General features: G+C 36.7%; 1 protein-coding gene across 4 annotated transcripts in view; it reads right to left on the bottom strand.

The window, feature by feature from the left end:
• LOC141458632 (neurotrimin-like) overlaps positions 1-22,063 on the bottom strand; it is a 747,333-nt gene that overhangs the window by 193,316 nt on the left and 531,954 nt on the right. For all 4 annotated transcript variants that reach the window (XM_074136888.1, XM_074136886.1, XM_074136887.1 and 1 more), the window contains one exon: positions 21,753-21,960. In XM_074136888.1, coding sequence (XP_073992989.1) covers positions 21,753-21,960 — 208 coding nt within the window. The remainder of the gene's footprint in view (positions 1-21,752; positions 21,961-22,063) is intronic.

The following is a 22,063-nucleotide window of genomic DNA, read 5'->3' as shown; positions in this document are numbered from 1 at the left end:
AACAAAATTAAAAAAAAAAAATTATACACATTATTTCATAGCATTTCTCCATTTTTGATTTGTAGGGTCAATCGAGTTGTGCAGTAAACGGCTCATATATAGCGCTAACCAAAGTTATTAGGTAAAAGAAAAGTTAAGATGCTATTTGGCCAGAAAGAAACAACACGGAACATAGAAGTACAACGGGGAACCATCATAGAAGAGGTTTTGGAAGGAAAGACACCGTACAAGAAGACCCTCAAGGCTTTATCAGCTTCTACTCTTGATCTTTGTCCTCACCATTAGGAAAATTGCGTATTTTCAAAATTTGATGCTTTAAGATTCTCCGTGAGAAATTCTCAACGAAAAAGAAACACTACAACAAATTATTTCAGTTGTATTAATCACACCGCCTTCGGCCAGATTAACTGCCAGACCATTCACAGTTCCTCTCTGGATTTGGTACTTCACCCCCACTATGGCGTTTAGCAAGCTATCATATTTGACATTTTGATAAGCATTAAGTTGTCAGTGGTATAGTATTACAATAAATCCAGCCCAATCAGACCACAATGGATTCATTCAACGATCCTCAAATAAACCAAAGATAAGAATCCCTTAGAGCCAAAAACTTTATAAATAGGAAACTGAATCAATGTTACAGATTTTAATCAATAATTTATTTTTAGATAATGAGACAGTTGAATGGAGACTATATTAAGAGAAGATGTCTTCATGTGCGTTATGTACAGCGGTCCAGATTGTGTAGGAAGGCCACGTGTCACACGATGAACGAGAGACAATGGTGACTAACTGTCGGCCAGCTGCCGGTTACGATAAGAGTTTGGTGCTTGCTAAAGGGAAAAATGCGACCTTTACACCCCTTATCTCAGGACTAGATGATTGAATTATCAACTCTAACCATGTGAACACAATGATTTGACAACTCATGTGTTCAGAAACGTGAACTGATGCTGTTGTTAATCTGGGCTTTTTTGCATGATCGTGGAATTAAATCTATTATTGAGATTATGATTTTTGTATTAGATTAATTCATCATACTTTAAAGAATTTTGTTATTCTGGACGTTTAATTATTAAATTTCATTTTTTTTGTGTACAATCTCAAAATGTGTTAACTATAAAAGTTGTTTTATAGTAGTTTTATCCCCCTTCAAAAAAAAAAACATGAAATTTTATTTGCTTGTTACAGGTTAAAGTTTTGAATAGGAGCGTAAAAGTTTTTAATACCCTAACATTTTAAATATTGCACAAGCAATTATCACTCAGAATATGACGCTTAACAGGAACTGAAGATTATCAAGGAGGCTGTAGAAACTCTTTTGTAAAAATAAGCTATAAAAATACAGTCGAGCCTCCCATAAAGGACACTCTCACTAGCGACCACCTCCACTTATGGACAATTTTTGGATTTCCCCATTTTACCCCTATATACTTGTCTATATAAAAGAACCTCCGTCTAACGGACACTCTACATAGCGAACGCGGACATTGATTTTGGGGAACGGATTATATGTTTCACCTTCCACCAACGACCACCTTATTATTAAAAGTTCGTTTGACGCGGTGATCGCAATAATTATCCCCTCTCAAGTTTTTTTTTTTTTTTTTCTGGTTTTTCCTAAAGTTTCCTATATAAGCTCTATACATCTTGTACCATTTTAATCATTTTTCAATATTACTTTGGACGAACAATATTATTTTTTCCGATATGTCTCTCAAACGAAAGTGGTTAACTCTAGAAGAGAAAATAAATGTGTTAGAAGATTTTGCAAAAACCAAATCGAGCCATCGTCAACTTGCCGAAAGGTTTGTTCTATTTTTCTAATAATAGATGATAGTATGATGATAATTTTACCATAAATTATTCTTGTTATGATTATTATAGAAATTGTTATAAAAATTATTAAATAAGTCAATAATATGTAGTTTTTTGTTAAATTTGTTTGGATAATTAAGAAAAACTTGATGCATATCACACAGCTAAATAATTATGCAATTATGTACGTTTTTAAATCTATTAATAATAAACAATTTTTAAATAGATGTTTGGAAAAAGAACCCATATTTTTTCATTATGAAACTTGCCAACCTCCTTCTAACGGCCACCTCCAAACAGCGGCAACTTTGCTTTCTCCCGCCAGTGTCCGTTATTGAGAGCTTCGACTGTAATAAGATATTGGAGGTGATCTAGGCCTTTTGGAAGGATGTTTTAAGTCGGCCAAAAGGAGGAAGAGGATGGCCTTTTGGACAGAAAATCAGCTCCAACTTTGCCGTGAATTATTATTATTTATAAGCATAAAGGAATATATATTCCCGATTGAAAGAATGAAGGGATGAGAAGGTCTAAAAAAAAAAGGCCACATATGTTTCATAATATGGTGTTTCACACGAAGGTGCTATTTGGTGTAGGTTTGTAAGTGAATGAAGGAGAGCTGCTGGCGAAGATGTGGAAAGAAAGCAGATTCATAATTCATACGGCCGCACACCGAGTTGAATATCGTTTGACTTGGGTTAAGTGCCAAGGATGTGACTCGTCAAGGAGAATTCAGTCACATTTGTGATAAATATATATATACACAGAACCCTGGTGCTCTTCTTTATAAACCATACAAAGTGAACTGGATTGAGCTTAACGCTTGCTTGAATTTTAATACATTCAACTGGATATCTCTGCTACTTATGCCAGCAGATTTCACCTATAAAGCGAACACATTCATAAAACAAAACCTTGCCAAATTGTGTGTTTAACAAAGGGACATAATACTAGCTTTCTGTTGTTCTTTGTCGTATAATTGTTAAGACACATTCTCGGTACAATCTTATTTCCATTTATCTGGGCAAAAGATCTTTTCATACATTAATTGCGTAATTTTTTTTTTTTAATTTATTTTGTAATTTACAATCTGTATAAATATATGTATACAATAAGTAAATAGGAGGTGAATGAGATGAACTGGTGCGGGAAGAGCAGGAGGAGAGAAGCTACCCAGCGGTAGCACTCTCTATAGGAGATAGGGGAATGTGAGGAGGAGAATATGAGTAGGAGAGAGGATAGATTTAGTTCTTCAGACAGTAAGGAAGTCGCGGGGCCACTGGCGATTCAGTAGTCGAGGAGTATTTTTATGGATGCGTAAATATTAAAATGCGAGAATATGTTTAGTAAATAGGAGCGAAAAGTGTTGCGAAAAATCTACAGCCAGGTGTACATTAACGGGTGAATAGAGGATCCGAAAGGACGAAGAACTCAAGAGACTATACGGAGAAGACGGTACATAGTTGCTTGTATGAAAAAAAAAGGCAAGCTGAGGTGGCTCGGCCAAGTTGAACGGAAGCGCCATCTTCGAGTCCCAAGAAAGGTTTTATATGGACACCTCGGGGGGCGCTAGACGTAGAGGTCGTCCCAGGTTAGATGACGCAGAAAGTGATCTGCGAAAGGCAGTTATTAGATGATGGCGCCTAAAAGCTGAAGACAGGGAAGAATGGCCCTTAAATGAGGTCCAGTTCCTACTATAGGACTGTAGCTAGATAAGAAGAAGAAGAAGAATTAAAAGATAATGGTTATTTTTTCCCAGGCCGGCTATACGTCCAACAAACAAATTAGGCGTCGTGGAAAAAAGCGAATTGCAAACATACACAATACTTTTACTATTAAATTCTCTTAGAAAAATCCATAGAGAGTTCCAGCATTGGCTGGCCCCTCTCACCATGCCTTCCCGATTGTGGCGCTGGATCCTCGGGTTCAGCCTACAACCTGTGCCTAACAAATTGATGAACGCATTTACTTGATGTATGTTATATGTATACAGGTTGTAAATAAATAAATATATACAATAAAAAAAAATAAAAAAATAAAAAAAAAAAAAAATCCAAGATCTAAAACAACAGGAATCGAACCCCAGCATATCACAGTGCATCTTAGCTAATGCTGCACGAGAATCGAGACAAATCTCGGTCTCGGTACCGAGATCGAGACGAGATTTGAGAGACCGATACAGAGATCGAGACATTATATATACCTCGTCGAAATTTATTCGAGAAATCTCGGTCTCGTCTCGGTTTTTCAAATATTAATTTTTAGCTACAAAATTATAAAACTGTGTCCTTTATTGATAAATAATCATTACGGGTATTGAATTAATTATTAAAAGATACGATTTTATTATAGGTATATATATCAATAATACTACATATATTTGACTTCCAATTACTTAATTTTTTATATAATAAATTTCACTATCATTAATCTAATACCTTGAACTTTGATATTATTTGAATTATATTTTAGAATGCGGGAAGTTAGTTGGGAGGTGTACTTTTCATTTCACGAATCGACCTGTTACTGCTGGCAGATATGCTATTTGGGTCTTTCATTTGGCGCGTTTTTAACATCTTTTTGAAATTATATAAAGATATATAACAGTAATAGTAATATATGATGCATTGAAGTGTAAGTAGTGGTCTTCTTTTACACACATTTGTTTTTCTTTATTTCAATATCAATATGTAATTAAAATAATTATTATAAAATAATAACAATTTTTGAACAGATTATTAATAATAAACCATTTTTTTTTTATTATTAATTTTAATTGCCTCAGATATTGGGTTCCTGTTTTTCATTTTTAATACTTTAAAAAAGATTCTAAAAAACCGAGATATCTCGACGAGACTAAGACCGAGACGAGATACTTTTCATACGAAAGTACTTATGTACGCTGACGATATTGTGCTCCTGAGCGAGAATCCACTCCAACTTCAGAACAATATTAATATCCTTAAAAAATACTGTGAACAGTGGGGTTTGGAGGTAAATCTGGCGAAGTCCAAGATTGTTGTTTTTAGAAGAGGAGGTAGGCTTTCGTCGAGGGAAAGTTGGAGATATGGGGATATGCTGATAGATGTGGTCAATTCATATAAATATTTGGGGGTTACTCTGACACCTCGCCTTTCCTTCCAAACGTACATTAAGGAGAGAGTCTTTATGGCTAAAATGGCCCTTAATACAGTCTGGTCAGTCCTTGTTGCTCAGTGCATGGTTCTCTTGCCCCATAAGTTCCAACTGTTTAATACTGTCTTCAGATCTATCGCTTGTTATGCTGCTCAGGTTTGGGGGTATGAGCAGTATGATGTATTGGAGAAATTATTGCGGTTTTTTATTAAGAAATTATATTCCCTGCCTTCAATTACTCCAAACTTCATGCTGCATCTTGAAACTGGTGTTGATTTGTTATTTACGTTTACTTTAGGGCTCCATTTCAGATACATTTTGAAAATCCTTGAATTACCGGCATATGGACTCCCTAGAGTAGTTGCACTAGAAATCGTTAAACACAAAACCTTTTGGTTTGACAGCTGGATAAAACTGGCTGAAAAGTACATTCTTAATTTCTGTTTCTCCTATAATAATGTTTCATTGTGGAAGAATCAGTTTGCTATTCTGTCAAATAAAATAAAGATAGTTCATCGGGAAGTGTGTGTTACAAGCGCCAAAGATTCTAATAGATACCTTTTTTATAGAGAGCTTAATGTTAATGCTGGTCTATTTTCTTTTTCATCTCAGACTACAGAATTAAATTTAAAAGAATTACGTTGGCTGTTTAAGATGAGATGCGAACTGCTCCATTTGAATTTTACCCCTTGGGTTGACAGGGAGGTAGAGTTGTGCTCACTATGCAATTTAAAGGCCAAAGAGGACATAGTCCATTTTTTGGCTATTTGTCCTATCTTGGCAGAATTTAGAGTGCGACACCTCGGTGTTCGTTCTCTAACTTTGCCCAATTTAAGAGAGCTTTTAAACTCTACTAACTGTCTCAATCTTATTAATTACGCTCGCTCTGCCTGGTTGTACAGATACCAATTAATTCAAGAGTTTAATTATTAGTTTATGAAGATGTTCATGTTTATTAATTTTATTTTTGTTTTAATTTTAATTTTTAATTTTCTGTTTACTTTTTCAATGAATGGTTATTTGTACTTTATGGAGGCGATTTTTTTTTTCTTTTTTTCTTTATCTTATTGGTAATATTATGTATTTTCTTGTTCTTTATTAATAATAGGTTTTGTTTTATACAATTATCATTTCATTGAGTCACTTCTTGTTTTATTTTTGCTTAATTATATTATATTAAAAAAGCACCTAACTTCCGGCTGACGGATTACCAAGCCGTATACGCTTTTGTTTTGTATTCAATTCTAAAGTTTGTAATTATTCTCAATAAAGTGTCTTATTATTTTTTTTTATTTTTTTTATTTTTGCGCATCAACAGCTGAGGTTATTAGCGCCCGAAGCTTTTTCCAGTGCACTGCCGGCCTCCGGACAGTGTTCTCTCGTTACAGACAACACTGTCCATCACCGGACAGTGAGCTGTAAGAAGCTCCTAGGAAGAGAAAATCTAAGGGTCAGCTGCTGGATTCGAACCCGGGACCTCCGCGTGGGAGTCCAGTATGCTAACCGCAAAGCTAATCCCTTCCCTGTGTCTTATTATTATTATTATTATTATTATTATTATTATTACTTGTCATACGAGACCGAGGCGAGATTTGCATAAAGTCTCGTGCAACATTAATCTTATCTTTTTAAGGGTCTCATCTCTAAACCACTCGGCTACCGTGGCGTCTCACATTATAATTGACTATGTGCATAAAATATATAAAACATTTCCCCGTTAAACTTGAAGAAAATCTGCCTGCAGAAGACTTTTGAAATATACTGTGAGGCTTATAAAATGTTCAAAATATCAACACAACATTTCACTAACTGAGGGGAGAAGTGAACCAGCGGAAACATAGCCTAAGAAAACCAAATAAATACATAAAGAATGACAAGATGGGGCAAAGGGAAATTCTGTCCTGCGTTGACATTAATCGTACGTGTACAGTTTGTATGTATGGAAAATAAAAAATTTGCCAAGCGGCTAAAGTGAAGTAGTATATAAATAAAGATTTTAATGGAAGAATATTAGGTAAGCTTTGAAGAGTGAAGTTGGCAGTGTTTTTTTTTTTAAATAAAACTCAATTCAGTTTCGAGCATATCACCACAAACAGTAACCATCTAATACCAGCCTTTTAAACTGGGACTTATGTAATTCATATGTATACATGTACACATTCCCCTCGCTGTAAATGTTCATTCAGTACTCTGCAAAAAAAAAAAAAGATAAAAAAGTTTTTGACCGGTAATTAGGCGATCAAAAGAAGTCGAGTGGTTTGGAGTGGAGTACGGATATTTTTTTTTAACATAGAGGACGCGCACAGCAGGCGGAATGTAAATTGAGGTTCTTTTCTAGCTGAAGTATTTTACAAAGTTGCAACTGTAGGGAACTTGATGATAACAACACCAAGTTCTCGTTTATAGAAGCTGCTCCACCCAAAACTTCCATTCGGGTTTCCCAATTAGCAGCTACAGACTGAATTTGATATTTCAGCCCCAAGTGGAAAGGCTAAAAATCTAATATAAGTAATACCGTACAAAAAAAAAAAGCATCTATGTTTTAACTTTGTTGTATATTACTTTATTTTTTTTAAATGAATGCCTGAATTCAAGGGTGCTTGGCAAAATATAAATGACAGAAATTTTTGTCAAAAGGCTAAAATTATTACTATATTTTATCCTATAAAACATTTTTAATTTTTTAGTTATTTTAAAATTGAATTAACACTACGACAATAAGCAGGCTGAGAGCGAACCACGCGGTGTGTGGATCGTAACTTCACAGGATCAACAAAAAGGTCCTCTCCTCTTTGCGTAGATTGCAATGAGGAGGAGGATTTCAAACATATAATAATGGATATGTCCACTTTATGTAGTAGAAAGGAAACGAATGTTTGACGACATAATACAGGTATTTAGATGCACCATTTCGCTAAGAAGACATAATATTCTCCAGCAACATCTATGAGCTTAAATCTATAGCAGAGCTAGCGAAGAAATATGAATGCATTTAAAAGTTATAGAATGAATGGAAGAAAATTATTAGAGAAGGATTACGTGATTTTAATTTCGTTTAAGCTATAAGGATGTCAGGAATATAGAGTACTGATCAATACATTAGTTGTAAGTATGTAGGTAAATAGTTGTATACGAGGGTCGTTTGAAAAGTCCGTGCAAAAATAAAAACTACCTAATTTTTTGGGGTAAACCTTTTTTATTTTTCAACATAGTCTCCTTTTAGGCTTATACACTTCGTCCAACGCTGCTCTAGTTTGTTGATCCCTTCCGAATAATAGGATTTGTCCAAGTCTGAAAAATAGCCATTCGTTTCTGCAATCACCTTCTCGTATGAATAAAATCTTTTTCCCGCCAGCCATTTCTTCATATTGGGGAACAAATAGTAGTCCGAGGGAGCCAAGTCTGGAGAATAGGGGGGATGTGAAACGAGTTGGAACCCTATTTCCATTAATTTTGCGACCACAACTACTGTGGTGTGAGCTGGTGCGTTGTCGTGATGGAAAAGGACTTTTTTGTGGGCCAATCGTGGGCGTTTTTCTTGCAGCTCGGTTTTCAAATGGTCCAATAACGATGAATAATATGCACCTGTAATAGTTTTACCCTTTTCCAGATAGTCGATGAGGATTATTCCTTGCGAATCCCAAAAGACAGTCGCCATAATCTTTCCGGCTGAAGGAACGGTCTTCGTCTTTTTTGGCGCATATTCCCCCTTGGTAACCCATTGTTTAGATTGTTCTTTGGTCTCAGGAGTGTAGTGATGTATCCATGTTTCATCCACAGTGACGAAACGACGCTTAAAGTCCTGCGGATTCTTCTGGAACAGCTGCAAACCGTCCTTGCAACACTTCACACGATTTCGTTTTTGGTCAAGCGTGAGCAATCGCGGCACCCATCTTGCGGATAGCTTTGTCATGTCCAAATGTTGATGCAAAATATTATGTACCCGTTCATTCGAGATGCCCACAGCACTAGCAATCTCACGCACCTTCACTCTTCTGTCATCCATCACCATATCATGGATTTTATCAATGATTTCTGGAGTAGTAACCTCAACAGGGCGTCCAGAACGTTCAGCGTCACTTGTGCTCATATGGCCACTCCGAAAATTTTGAAACCACTTATAAACTGTTCTAATCGAAGGTGCAGAGTCACCATAATGTTTATCAAACTTCTCTTTAGTCACCTGAGGCGTTTTGCCTTTCATAAAGTAGTGTTTAATCAACACACGAAATTCTTTTTCGTCCATTTTTTGAAAATCACTCGACTTCTTCGATTCAAACGAATGCCAAACACAAAGAAATAGACCAATCTGGCTGAAACTTGGTGTGTGTTCTTCCAAGAGATGCTACTAACTAAACATAACCTCGATACGCGCCAGTGGTGCTATCTCTCTGACTTTGCACGGACTTTTCAAACGACCCTCGTATAGTAGAGGGATTGAATGTGAGAAGCGAACGTATTTATAAGTAAGAATGGAGAGTGAGTGATATTCTAGTGATAAGCACCTAGACGATGCTGGCTGTATGGCGAAAGCCAATGCCAAAAAAAGCAACAAAAATAATAACACTAAAAGATCTAATTTTTAGCAAGGGAATTTTATTAAAAATAAATAGTAGCAATAATTACTATTTATTAACGTAAATACTCATGTTCTGAAAGTATTTCCACTTACTGAAGCAAGTAGAGAAGTCACCATTGTGTCAAATTTTCAAAATGAATTTTTATAAAAAATTACATTTTGAAATTCTCAGAGTTCATTAAAAAAAAAAAGTGTTTACATAAAAACATAAATTTCAGAAAAAATCTATTAATTATAATCGTTTTGTAATTAATATATGTTAATTAACGATTAATTATATTTGGGTGAGGAGATGCAGCTGGACTTTTCTCTAACGTAACATTTGAGTGTAATTTGTAAATTTATGAGACGCCACGATAGCCGAGCGGTTAAAGGCGAGGCCACAAATATCGAAATTGTGAGGTAATGAGTTCGCTTCCCACTTTTAGGCCTTAGATTTTTTATTCTAATGGTTAAAATAAGAAATTTGTAAAAAAAAAAAAAATGCACAAATTTATACAGAAAAACGGCGTTGCTTTTGATCATGACACGTAATTTGGTAATTGGGATTTGTAACCACTTAAAATAAAATAAAATTGTTAAAAACGCAATCAGAATTCAAAATTTGAATGAAATCAACAGCCCCTAAGTTACCAGTTTACTAAATATTTTCTGAGATTTACGTAAATTGCAATTATGAAATTTCGTGTGAGCTCTCAAATGAGATTTTTAATTTGAGTTAATAAGTGAACAATTAGAACAAATAAGAAATAGAAAATTACCAGTATGAGACGAATGTTTTCAAAACTGAAAACAACCCATATTTCTCTAGTATCATCTTTTCTAAATATTAAATTAATTTTTTTTTTTTTTTTTTTAATGATTTAAGGCGCGTCAACATCTAAGGTTATTGGCGCCCGGAGCTTTTTCCAGTACACTGCCGGCCTCCGGACAGTGTTCTCTCGTTACAGCCAACACTGAGAGAAGCTCCTCCTATGAAGAGAAAATCTAAGGGTCAGCAGCTGGATTCGAACCCGGGACCTCCGCGTGGGAGTCCAGTATCCTATCCTCATAGCTAATCCCTTCCCTTAATATTAAATTAATAACTACAAATTAGAAGGATTTTGAATTATTTACAATTTAAATCTTTATTTTTCCATTACAAATATAAATTAATAGTATAAAACCAAATTTATTAACTACCAAGCAAATATATGAAAATAAAAGAGGGTTACGTCCATAAAATTCACAGTACTCTCTGTCTATACTAATAGATATATTAATCTTAAAAGGCTAATTCCTGATCTATCTGCGCGGTTCGCCTAGGGATTAGGTATTAATCGTGCACTCTAGCAGAGATTTAGGCCCCAGCTTAGTGGTTAGGATTAGATATATCTATCTAATGCAGCATACACAAACCCATATGTAGGTTTAGGTTATCTCTTAATACAAAATTTGGACTTGCTAAACTTAAAAGTTTATTTTCTCTAATAATTTAATCGGGATAACAGCCATTAATTTGATATACGTATATATTATATGTTTGGGCAAACATTTATTACAAATTTATGAGCATTTTAGAATTATAAATTCTATTAGATTAATCTGATTTTGGGCAATTCTTCAACTAAATAAAATTTAGGGAAATATCTTATTAAAAATAACAAAACATCCTTTATTTTTAACTATTACTTTTTCGAATTTTGATCGTATCAAATTGTATAAAGTAAGATCTCACAGAAAATCTTTGAAGCTGAAAAAAGAAACAAGTATTGAGTTTAAGTAGGATAAAGTCGGGTGAGATGGCCAATCGGGAGAGATGGCCAACAGCCGAAATTTAACCGAAATGTCGTCCGACGGCGCTGTGTGACCTCTCCAGTGATGAACGTTCATGTCTGACTACAGTGAGCTTATTTTGGCCTGCGTCAAAGCGTTATTAATTAACTCAGAGAATAAAAAACATTATCGCCTCAACAAAAAATTTTATGATAGTTGCATACTGCGTGCTGCAGCGAATGTATGTGTCGAAACGTTAGTGTCGTTTTTTACATATTAGGAAAGTACAGTACACATTAATGAATCCTAACTTCTAAAACTGTCAAAAAGTACGCGTTGAGTTATGTTTATCATGATGGCCATCTCTCTCTAGCATTCGGGACAGATAGCCATACCAACAGTAGGGATAGATGGCCATCAAACAGTAGGGATAGATGGCCAATTATTTTTACTTTTTTTCTGTTATAGTTTGGCTCAGTTTCCAATTCACTGCAGAAAAATGCCAATTATGCATAAAAGACAGAATACTAACCGCGGAAATTATACTGAAGTACTAAGTATGTTACTTTAAAGTTCACTGCAAGTACACCAACTCCTTGAGAGTTCAAAATTTAGTATTCCGTTTTTGATAATGGGATATTCATTTCGTATACTAGCGCTTACGGACAAAAATTCCTTATAAAATAAGAGTTATTCTAGCCCTTATTACAATTTTTCACGACATGATTAAAAATGGTTGTAATTATATTCATTAAACTTTAAATGCTTATACGCACGGGAATGCCTTTAATGTTTAATTAAAACTTTTTTATGAGGATTGTAATTTTTTGGGGGCTAAGGGGGGGGGGAGAAATTCAAGAAATTCCTTGGTTCCTTCTAAAGTGCTCTTAAAATGTACAATTCCAGTACCTTAACTTTAATTTATTTATACAACTTTTAAAGCCCTAAGCCAAAAAAAAACAAAATGCGTTCAGCTGGTGATACGCATACAGGTCCTTAAAATTTTGGTTAGGTTTTAAGAACTTAAAAGTTTAATGTCCAGAGCTTGGAGGAAATGATTTGTTTTCGAAAAATATACAAAAAAGAAAAATCAATTAACAGCTCAAAATTTAAGTGGTTCGCCAAGCTTTCGTCCTAGATCAATTACAAGTCTTTTATAGACAATTATATTTTTTTACATTTTTAACATCAAAGGTAATGTGCCTAAACAGTGAAGAAGACAAAAGACACCCATATTTTTTTTTTTTGTTTTCTTTTTTTGGCATTGGCTTCCGCCATACAGCCAGCATCGTCTAGGTGCTTATCACTAGGATATCACTCACTCTCCATTCTTACCTACAAATACATTCGCTTCACACATTCATCATTCTACTATATACCGCTATTTACATAAACTACTGCTAATGGATGGAGCAGCACTCTGTGCTCCTGCCATCCTTCTCGCTTAACCAAAATTAAAATCACGTAATCCTTCTCTAAGCATTTTGTTCCATTCATTCTAATTCGGCTATAGCTTCTAAATACATTCATATTTCATTGCTAGCTCTGCTATCGACTTAAGCACATAACTGTTGGTGGAGAATATAATGTCTTCGTAGCGAAATGGTGCATCTAAATACCTGTATATATCGTCAAACATTCGTTTCCTTTCTACCACATAACGTGGACGACACCCATATCTTTGATGCTAAAAATGTAAATATTATAATTGTCTACAAGCATAAGCCTATGTCTCAGGCCGAAAGCTTGGCCAAAAATAATAAAAAATTGTGATTGAAATGGGTAATAACTTTTGCACTTCATAATTATTATTATGAAAATTAATACTGTTATTATTTTCGATAATTGAATTTTAACATGTTTTAACAGATTGTGTTAAATACCTAGGACTCTACATGGGCAAACGCCTAATCTGGCAATCCACATACTAGACCCAAACGGAAAGAACTGAACAGACGATACAAAATTTCTCTCTATACTTCTCGACAAACGATCTAAGCTTTCACTAAACAACAAACGACTTATCTACACAATGATACTGAAACCTGCCTGGACTTACGGGAATGGAATTTTGGGGCTCAACCAAAGCTTCCAATATCTACAAAATCCAATCCTTCCAGTCAAAAACACTTCGTCGAATCGCAAATGCTCCTTACTATGTCCCTAACTCTACCTTGCACCGAGTGATTTCCCTTGTTCCTTACGTTTCAGAAGCTATAAGATCTCGTTATATTAAATTCCACACGTCAATCACCTCACATCCTAATCCACTAGTATTCCCAACTTACTGCACATTGCCTGGAAATACTTCAAGACGTCTGAAGCGCCGGTGGCCACACAATCTTCTAAATGAAATAAGTGCCAGTGTACAGTAGTGAACTATACCTCTTTGGGAGTTTCACCAATGGGATGAATGCTCCCCTCACGTTACTCGTGTTTATACTTGTGTCATGTTGTATCAGCTTCACTTTTTGCCGAGCTTTCGACCTAGGGACTAGGTCATCTTCAGGGCTAGTTTACAAAGTAATATTTTACATTACAGGGCGGTCTCTCATTCGGTCCACGGACCGATCTCACTCAGTCCATTAACAGACAAGACAGAAGACACACCAACCCTGTAAATGTGATACGTAAATGTATCACGACTGAAAACTGGCATTTATTTTTTCACCCTATTGAAACTTATTAAGTTATCTACAATCTGTATATACATATATACAATAAGTAAATCAGGAAGTGCTAAGATTAATTGGTACGTGAAGAGCAGGAGGAGAGAAACTACCCAGTGGTAGCACTCTCTACAGGATATTAATGATCTTTAGGTCTTCAATCCTCAAGGAAGTCGCGGGGCCACTGGCGATTCAGTCGGCGAGGAGGATTGTTAGGAGGATTGTCAGAGGTGGCGAGGGACAGTACTAGAGGATTAGAGCAAGTAGAGATAGCAGTGGAGAAAAGAATTTGCTCTACACGATTGTATTTATTATTATCCTTTTAATGAAATTTACACCTGTACCTACAGGTACAATAGGTAAATGCGATGAATGTATGTGAATAGCGTGGCAGACGTGAATGACGGTCATCCATTGATGGCCGCCGTTAGTCACCCAGTTGGTCACGGGGCCAACGGCGCCTCAGCCGTCTTCGAAGATTGGAGGGTAGCGTAGTTGTAGACAGGTTTGCAGCTAAAGGGTTGGGATGCAGTGAGAGTTTTTGGTGAAAATTTTTGTATCGAATTTTAGCAAGTTCGGAGATAAGTGGAATTTGGAGATCTGTATGTATAGTGTGGTTGCTTACGTAGAATGGAGCGTCTAGTATGCGGCGGAGAATTTTGGATTGCAGTGTTTGTAGTCTATTGAGGTTGGATTTTTTAGCTGTACCGTAAAGTTCGAGTCCGTAAGTACATATTGGTGTGAGAAGGGCTGTATAGAGTCGTCGTTTGTTCTGTAGTGAGAGTTTTGAGCGTTTGTCGAGTAGCCTGGCTAGAAGTTTGTATCGTTTGTTTAGTTCGGTACGTTTAAGTCTCGTATGGGGGTTCCAGGTAAGTCTCTTGTCTAGGTACATTCCAAGGTACCGCACATGGTCGGCTGGTGGGATAGGTGTGTGATGTAAAAAGACAGGTGGCGGAGTTTGACGTTTGAGTGTGAAGACTATGTATTTAGATTTAGTTGGGTTAATTTTTATACGCCAGTTTTCTAACCAAGGTTCTATTGAGTGAAGGTGGGACTGTAGTGAGCGTACGGCGAGGATAGGGTCAGAGTGTGTGGAGAGAATGGCAGTGTCGTCAGCGAAGGTGTAAATAGAGGTATTAAGGTTAGAAGGTAAGTCGGCAGTGTAGATTGTGTAAAGAAGAGGAGCTAAGACACTTCCCTGTGGCACACCAGCAAGGACGGGATAGATGGAAGAGTGAGTAGTACCTTGAAGAACTTGAAAGAATCTGTCAGAGAGGTAAGAGCTGAGTATGAGGTAATAAGTGCTAGGAAGGATGCGTTTTAGTTTCCACAGTAGACCTTCGTGCCAGACTCGGTCAAAGGCTTGCGAAACATCGAGGAATACTCCAGCGCAGTACTGTTTTCGCTCGAGTGAAGAAGCGATGGTGTCTACAACACGATGGGCCTGCTGGATCGTCGAGTGGCAGCTTCTGAAACCAAACTGATGGTCCGGTATAATTTCGAGAGATTCTGTAATTTCGTAGAGGCGTGGTAACAGAAGTCTCTCGAATATTTTGCCCAAGAGAGGCAGTAGGCTTATCGGTCGAAAGGAAGAAGGTAGTTGAGTCGGTTTGTTGGGCTTGGGTATCATTCGAACTGTAGAAAATTTCCAGAGTATAGGGTAGTAAGTAGTTCTGAGAATAGAGTTGTAAATGGTAGTGAGGAAGACTATTGCTCTTTTGGGTAGTTGGAGTAGGATGTTGGCAGTAATTAGATCGTAACCAGGGCTCTTTTTTTTATTGAGATTAATAATGACTTGCTTGACTTGGGAGGGTGTGAACGGTTTTGGAGGCATAGAAAGAGGTAGAGGTATGTCTAAGTCCCTAATAACGTCTTGAGTATGTTGTGAGTTGAGAACGTCAGGATGCGGAATGAAGACAGTTGAAAGGTGCGTTGCAAATAGTTCAGCTTTTTCCGAGTCACATTTAGCCCAGGAACCGTCAGTAGTACGAAGAGGAGAGGAGGTAGGTTGAAATTTTAGAATACGTCTAGTGGCAGCCCAAAGGGAGTTGTCTTCAGTAGTCAGAGATTTGGTATATTCGGTGTATTGTTTGTTGTAGTATTTGCGGAGTTCTTTTTTAAGTTGGTTTGTCAGGTGATTAAGTTGTTGTTAATGAGATGGGTATTTTGTACGTTGCCAGAGAGATCTCGTTCGTCGTTTGTTAGTTATGAGTGTGCGCAAATAGAGGGGTAAGTTATAAGGTATGCGAGCAGGTTGTTTAGCGGTGCAGTTAGTCGTCGCTTGCCAGATACTCTGTTGGATGGCGGCAGTGAAGTGATCAACGGTATTGTCTAATTCTTGGGGTGTTTTGAGAGGTATTTTGAGGTCAATTTTCTTCTCAAGTAAGTCTCTGAAGAAGTCCCAGTCTAAAGGTCCGTTTATTAGCGTTGGTTTTGGTGGTCTAAGTTTGTGGTGGATGTCTATTGTGAGGATGACTGGACTATGATCAGAGGAGAGTTCATTTAAGGTGAATGAGTGAGTATGAAATGATGAGATGTTAGAGCAGATGAAAAAGTCAAGCAAGTCAGGGAGTTTATTGGGAGCAGTCGGCCAGTAAGTTGGTTGAGAAGGTGATATGTATGAGAAGCTAGTTAGAGAGAGTGCATTGTAGAGTAGGCGTCCTCTTGGGTTTGCCACCCGACTACCCCAGCGAGGATGCTTCGCGTTGTAGTCCCCACCGCTTATGAACCTGGGACCCAGAGACTGGAAGAAGGATAGAAATTGGTTTTGAAGGATTGTTTGATTAGGTGGACAGTACACTGAAGCAATGTTGTAGTGGAAGGGTTCACTTTGGAGAGAGATCACAGTAGGTTGTATGTAGTTTGAGGCATTGTATGGAATGGGAAAGTGAGATAATGAATTTTTTATGAGAATAGCAGAACCGCCATGTGCAGTACCATCAGGATGGTCAGTTCTGCAGGTTTGGTAGCCATTGATGTAGAAGCGTGTTTTCTCAGTGAAGTGGGTCTCTGTTATAAGGGCAATGTCTATCCGTCTGTCGTGTAGGAGGATGTCCAGCTCTTGTCTGTGGTTAGTTAGTCCGTTTGCATTCCATAATAATATAGTGAGAGAGAACTGAGTTAGAGGCATTAAGGAGCGAGACGGAGAAGTAAGGTGTTGACAACGGTGGTGAGAAGAGTGACGAGAGGAGTAAGGAGCGATTTGAAGTCAGAAAGGAAAGAATTTAGCAATGTGGTAATGTCGGAAGGAGAGGCTGACTGCTGAGGCGGCGGCGGACCCGCGACCACTCGGGCATAAGATGAACAATCGTTGACGGTGGCTGAAATGTTGTTCCGTGGGAGGTTCCCTGATGAGGCCGAAGCAGCAGGTTGCTGAACAGACGCAGCTATTCTGTTGAGGGCTGAGGGATGGTCGTAAACTGGCGGTCTTCTTCTTGAGCGTTGAAGTTCCCGGTGGACTATGCATCCTTTATAGTTCGCAGGATGTTCTCCATCACAAAGAGCGCATTTTGGACGTTCTATGGTGAGCTTGCCACATTCTTGAGTGAAGTGCTCGCCAGCGCACTTGACGCACCTTGGTCGATGCTGGCAGTAACTTTTGGTGTGACCATATTCTTGGCAACGTTTACATTGCACAATAAGCCGCTGTTTGTGAGGTTCCTCAACTGTTATTCTCGTGTAGCAAAGTAATTCTAGGTCAAAAATATCCTTGTTGTTATTATTTGGCTCGAGGTCAACGAAAAAAAGTGGTAATGTTTGCTTTGTAACAGGATGAATAACTGGAGTGATACTGCGGGCAATATGCCCATGTTCCGCTAGTTCCTCTTTTATTAAATCGGGAGGTGTGCTTTGATGCAGATACCTTATTACTACCCGATATGCTTTCTCCTGTTCAAGTTGGTAGGTATGAAATTCTGCTTTTTTCTCCCTGAGGTAGTGGATTATTTGTCTGTAGCCGTCAACTGTTTTCGCCTGTATAATTAAATCAGTTGCTCGGGCTTTGCATGTAAAGCAGTTTGGACCGATTAACTGTGTCAGTGCTTTACAGAGATCAGCGTACTTGGTTACGTTTTTTAAATATATTGGCGGTGGTTTCGGTATTTTCTGAGACTGAGTAGGCACAGATGCAGGCATTTCATCTGGAGTAGCTAGGGGAGTGAACGGGTTGTAGGTGAGTATTCCTGGAGCTACTATTGTGTCTGGCATGGAATTTGCAGTTGCACTGCTAGGCTCTGGATTCAGCTCGGGGAACAGAGTGGGTTTGCTTGCTAGGCTTGATTTCGTAGTTGCTGCAGGCGGAGCATTTTTCTTTTTGTCTTTGGGGGGAGAGCTGTGAGGTGAGATTGTTCTTTTTTTGGTTGTTTTTGAACTTACAGAGGAAGTAGATAAGCTGGCGGGAGATGATTTGGAGTTAGATGTGTTGCTGAGACTCATCTTTAGAGTTGAGAATGGAGAATTGGAAGATAAATAAAGAGTGGTGAGAAATTGTCTTAGCACTTGGTTTTACACTCAGAAGGTCAAATACTTACAGAGCTGAAGGTTAGAGGTCACTATGAATGTTTTGCACAAAAACTAAGAAAAAAAAAAAAAAAAATTATATTTACATTGTTCTTGCACACCGTTAAACTGGTTAAAAGTACTTTACAATCATCTATTAACACAACTTAAACTCTTTTAAACTGATTATTTAAGAGAGCAAAATAAAATAATTTTACTATCCAAAACGATCATGTTTTTTTTGCATTGTATTTAATGAAATATTTTGAACCTAAATTCTGGAATGGATTGAACAATACGGACATATAATTTTTAGAATATCAACTCTTGGCTCGTTTCCATTAACATATAAACTAAGCAGTCATTTAACAAGCTCAAAATTATTCTCATTCTGATTTAGAGTTATAATTTTAAGCAGTGATAATGATCCGAATTTGTTGATTTAAAGTTTTACAAAACTTTGGTTAACTTTTGGAATCTGGAAGTTGTACCGCTTCCAATTTAAACCAATTTCTGGATAACTAATGGTGTGGATTGTAATGTGAAAGTCATATAAGTGTATCACACACCAGAAAAACATTTGATTTAGTGGATAAGAGTAATTGACTCCTCCCTTCCAGCAGTTGAGTGGATGTAATTTTAAAATATTAATTACATTAGCAACGATTAACTATTTAACTGTTGTTTTATACTGTGACAACCTCTGGCAGGTGATTAGCAGTAATTATTTCTGACATGGTAATGTGACAAAATACTTGTATACTAAGGGTACTCGTACTTCAGAGAAACAGTAATAGAGTGAAATCGATTTGAAGAGAGTTTAGTCATGTATGAATTTGAAAATTCATGTTTCCGTTTGTTCATGTCATTTATGCCCTCTAACTCTGTCCTCTGTTAATGTAATGACATGCTAACATACTCAGTGAGCGATCAAGATCAGTAGACTAGATTTCTCATTTGCATATCTTGAGTGGGGCGTTTCAATAATTTATCATTAGCCGCGAGTATACTCAAGAGAATCCAATTTGGTAGGCATTAAACTTAACAAAGTGTAAGTGAAAAACAAATATTATGTGCAGAATTCAGAGTGGTGATGTAGAAAATAAAATTTAATGTCAGTTTTCTCTTTAATTATTCTGTTTCTATAAAAAAAGTTGCGTACCGTCTAAGGTCTTTCACCTGTTTAAAAAATATTACTTATAAGTTTAAATAACTTACCCATATTGTTTCTCTAAACAAAGAATACAAACAATCCAATCAATCAAAGTAAAAACTACTGATTGAATAAATTTCATTATGTTAGATTCGGTCAAAAGAAAAACAATGACATATCAAAACCAAATCAGGCAGTTTAGATATGGGCTACATTACTTACATTAACCAGTTAAGCGCAGAATTTAGTTTTAAAAAACCCGCCCACAGTGTGCGGAATTAAAATCAGACAATGACAATGTACGAGATGTGTTCAAAAAGTAACGGGAATTTTCGTTTTTTGAAAAAAATATTTATTTATTCATCTACATTAATATTGTCGCCTTCAAAGTAGTCCCCTTCGCATACAATACACTTGTGCCAGCGCTTTTTCCAATCCTCGAAACACTTCTGAAACTCGATCTTTGTGATAGCTTTCAGCTCTTTCAGCGATTCGCTTTTAATGTCATCTATGCTTGTAAAACGACGGCCTTTTAATGTTCTCTTTATGTTTGGAAATAGAAAAAAGTCACATGGAGCCATGTCTGGCGAATATGGAGGCTGGGGCATTGTTAAAGTTTTGTTTTTGGCCAAAAATTCACGAACAAGCAATGAAGTGTGAGCAGGTGCATTATCGTGGTGCAAAATCCATGAATTGTTTTGCCACAAATCCGGGCGTTTTTTTCGGATTGCTTCACGCAAACGGCGTTGAACTTGTAGGTAGTACTCCTTATTGATTGTTTGATCTTGTGGCAAGAATTCATGATGCACTATGCCATTAAAATCGAAGAACACAGTGAGCATAACCTTCACATTCGACCGCACTTGTCGAGCCTTTTTCGGTCTTGGCGATCCAGAATGCCTCCACTGGGACGATTGAGCCTTAGTTTCGACATCATATCCGTAAACCCATGTTTCGTCACCTGTTATAACACGTTTCAGTTGATCCGCATCGTTGTCGACTTCATTGAGTGACTCTTGAGCAACTTCCATTCTCCGCTGTTTTTGTTCGAAATTCAACAATTTTGGAACAAATTTTGCTGCCACATGTTTCATACCCAAAACATCCGAAAAAATTTCATGGCATGAGCCAATTGATATGGCAACATCATCAGCGACTTCTCTGATTGTGATTCGGCGATCGTTCATAACCATTTCTTTCACTTTTTTCACGTTTTCATCGGTTGTTGATGTGCTTGGACGTCCAGGTCGTTCGTCATCTTCAACGTTTTCGCGGCCATCTTGGAAACGCTTATACCACTCGTAAATCCTTGTTTTACTCATAGCAGACTCACCATATGCCTTTATTAACATTTCACACACTTTATTACACTTTATTTCATTTTTTACGCAAAATTTAATACAAATTCTTTGATCCATTTTTTTTTAACAAACAAAAATCGCCAAGCTCGAAAAACACGTCTAACCTTAACGGCTGCCACTTAAGAAGTAAACAATGAATATTACTGAAAATTTTATCGTACTTCAGGGGCATGTGTACCAACATAATAAAAAAAAAATTTTACAATCAGATTCTCCAAACCCGCGAAATTTAAAAATTCCCGTTACTTTTTGAACACACCTCGTATACACGTCGAACGCAGCAGGGCAAAACAACCAAAAGTTTACAACGTTCGTAATAATCACTGCAAGCGACTTTTTCTGCAATCTCTCGGGGGCTTACAGATTACAGAGCATTCTGTGCTCATTTAAAATCTTGCACCGCTATTACGGTGTTATAAATTATATTTTTAGAATTATATATATATATTTTTCATGTATTTTATTTTTATTTTCTGTGCCTCTGCTTTATGAAATATTAAAGGATATATTATATATGGATATAATTCTTTGATCTTTTTACCCAAAAGAAGAAGTGAAAGAAAGAAAAATGAAAAAGTTTTTTGTCACATTAAAATAATTTGTTTTTTGACATCGACCACGAATACTTGCTGAGAAAATTGTACCGGCCATTTTCATTACTTTACTTACAGAAGTTACTTTTAAAAGTTAAGAAATATACAATTTTTCCAAACCCAAATCTTACCTTACAAAAAATTCTAAAAAAAAAAGTCAAAACTTTAAAAAAAAAAAAAAAAACAACAACTTACCAACAACATCCAGAAATCCAACTTGACTTTTCATTGGATCCGTATTTATCTGGCACATATACCAACCTCGATCTGATTGTTTTAAATCCTTAATGTGTAAATACCACGTTCTATGGTCTGAATGTGTGACGCCAATTCTGTGATTCTTCGTAATTACATGACTATGTATTGTCAGGATTGTCTGCGTATCAACTCTCAGCCAGGCTACCTGAAATAAATAAAAAAAGAACCGTAATGTTTGATATTTGATTGGCGGGTGACTATAGTAAATTGGTGGAAGATATAATACAGCTGGGTTTTTGTTAAAGAAA

This window comes from Rhodnius prolixus, unplaced genomic scaffold (genome assembly GCF_049639745.1).
Source record: "Rhodnius prolixus isolate KJV_2025 unplaced genomic scaffold, Rpr scaffold_5, whole genome shotgun sequence".
Lineage (NCBI taxonomy): Eukaryota > Metazoa > Arthropoda > Insecta > Hemiptera > Reduviidae > Rhodnius > Rhodnius prolixus.
This window is presented reverse-complemented; position numbering and strand designations above follow the sequence as displayed.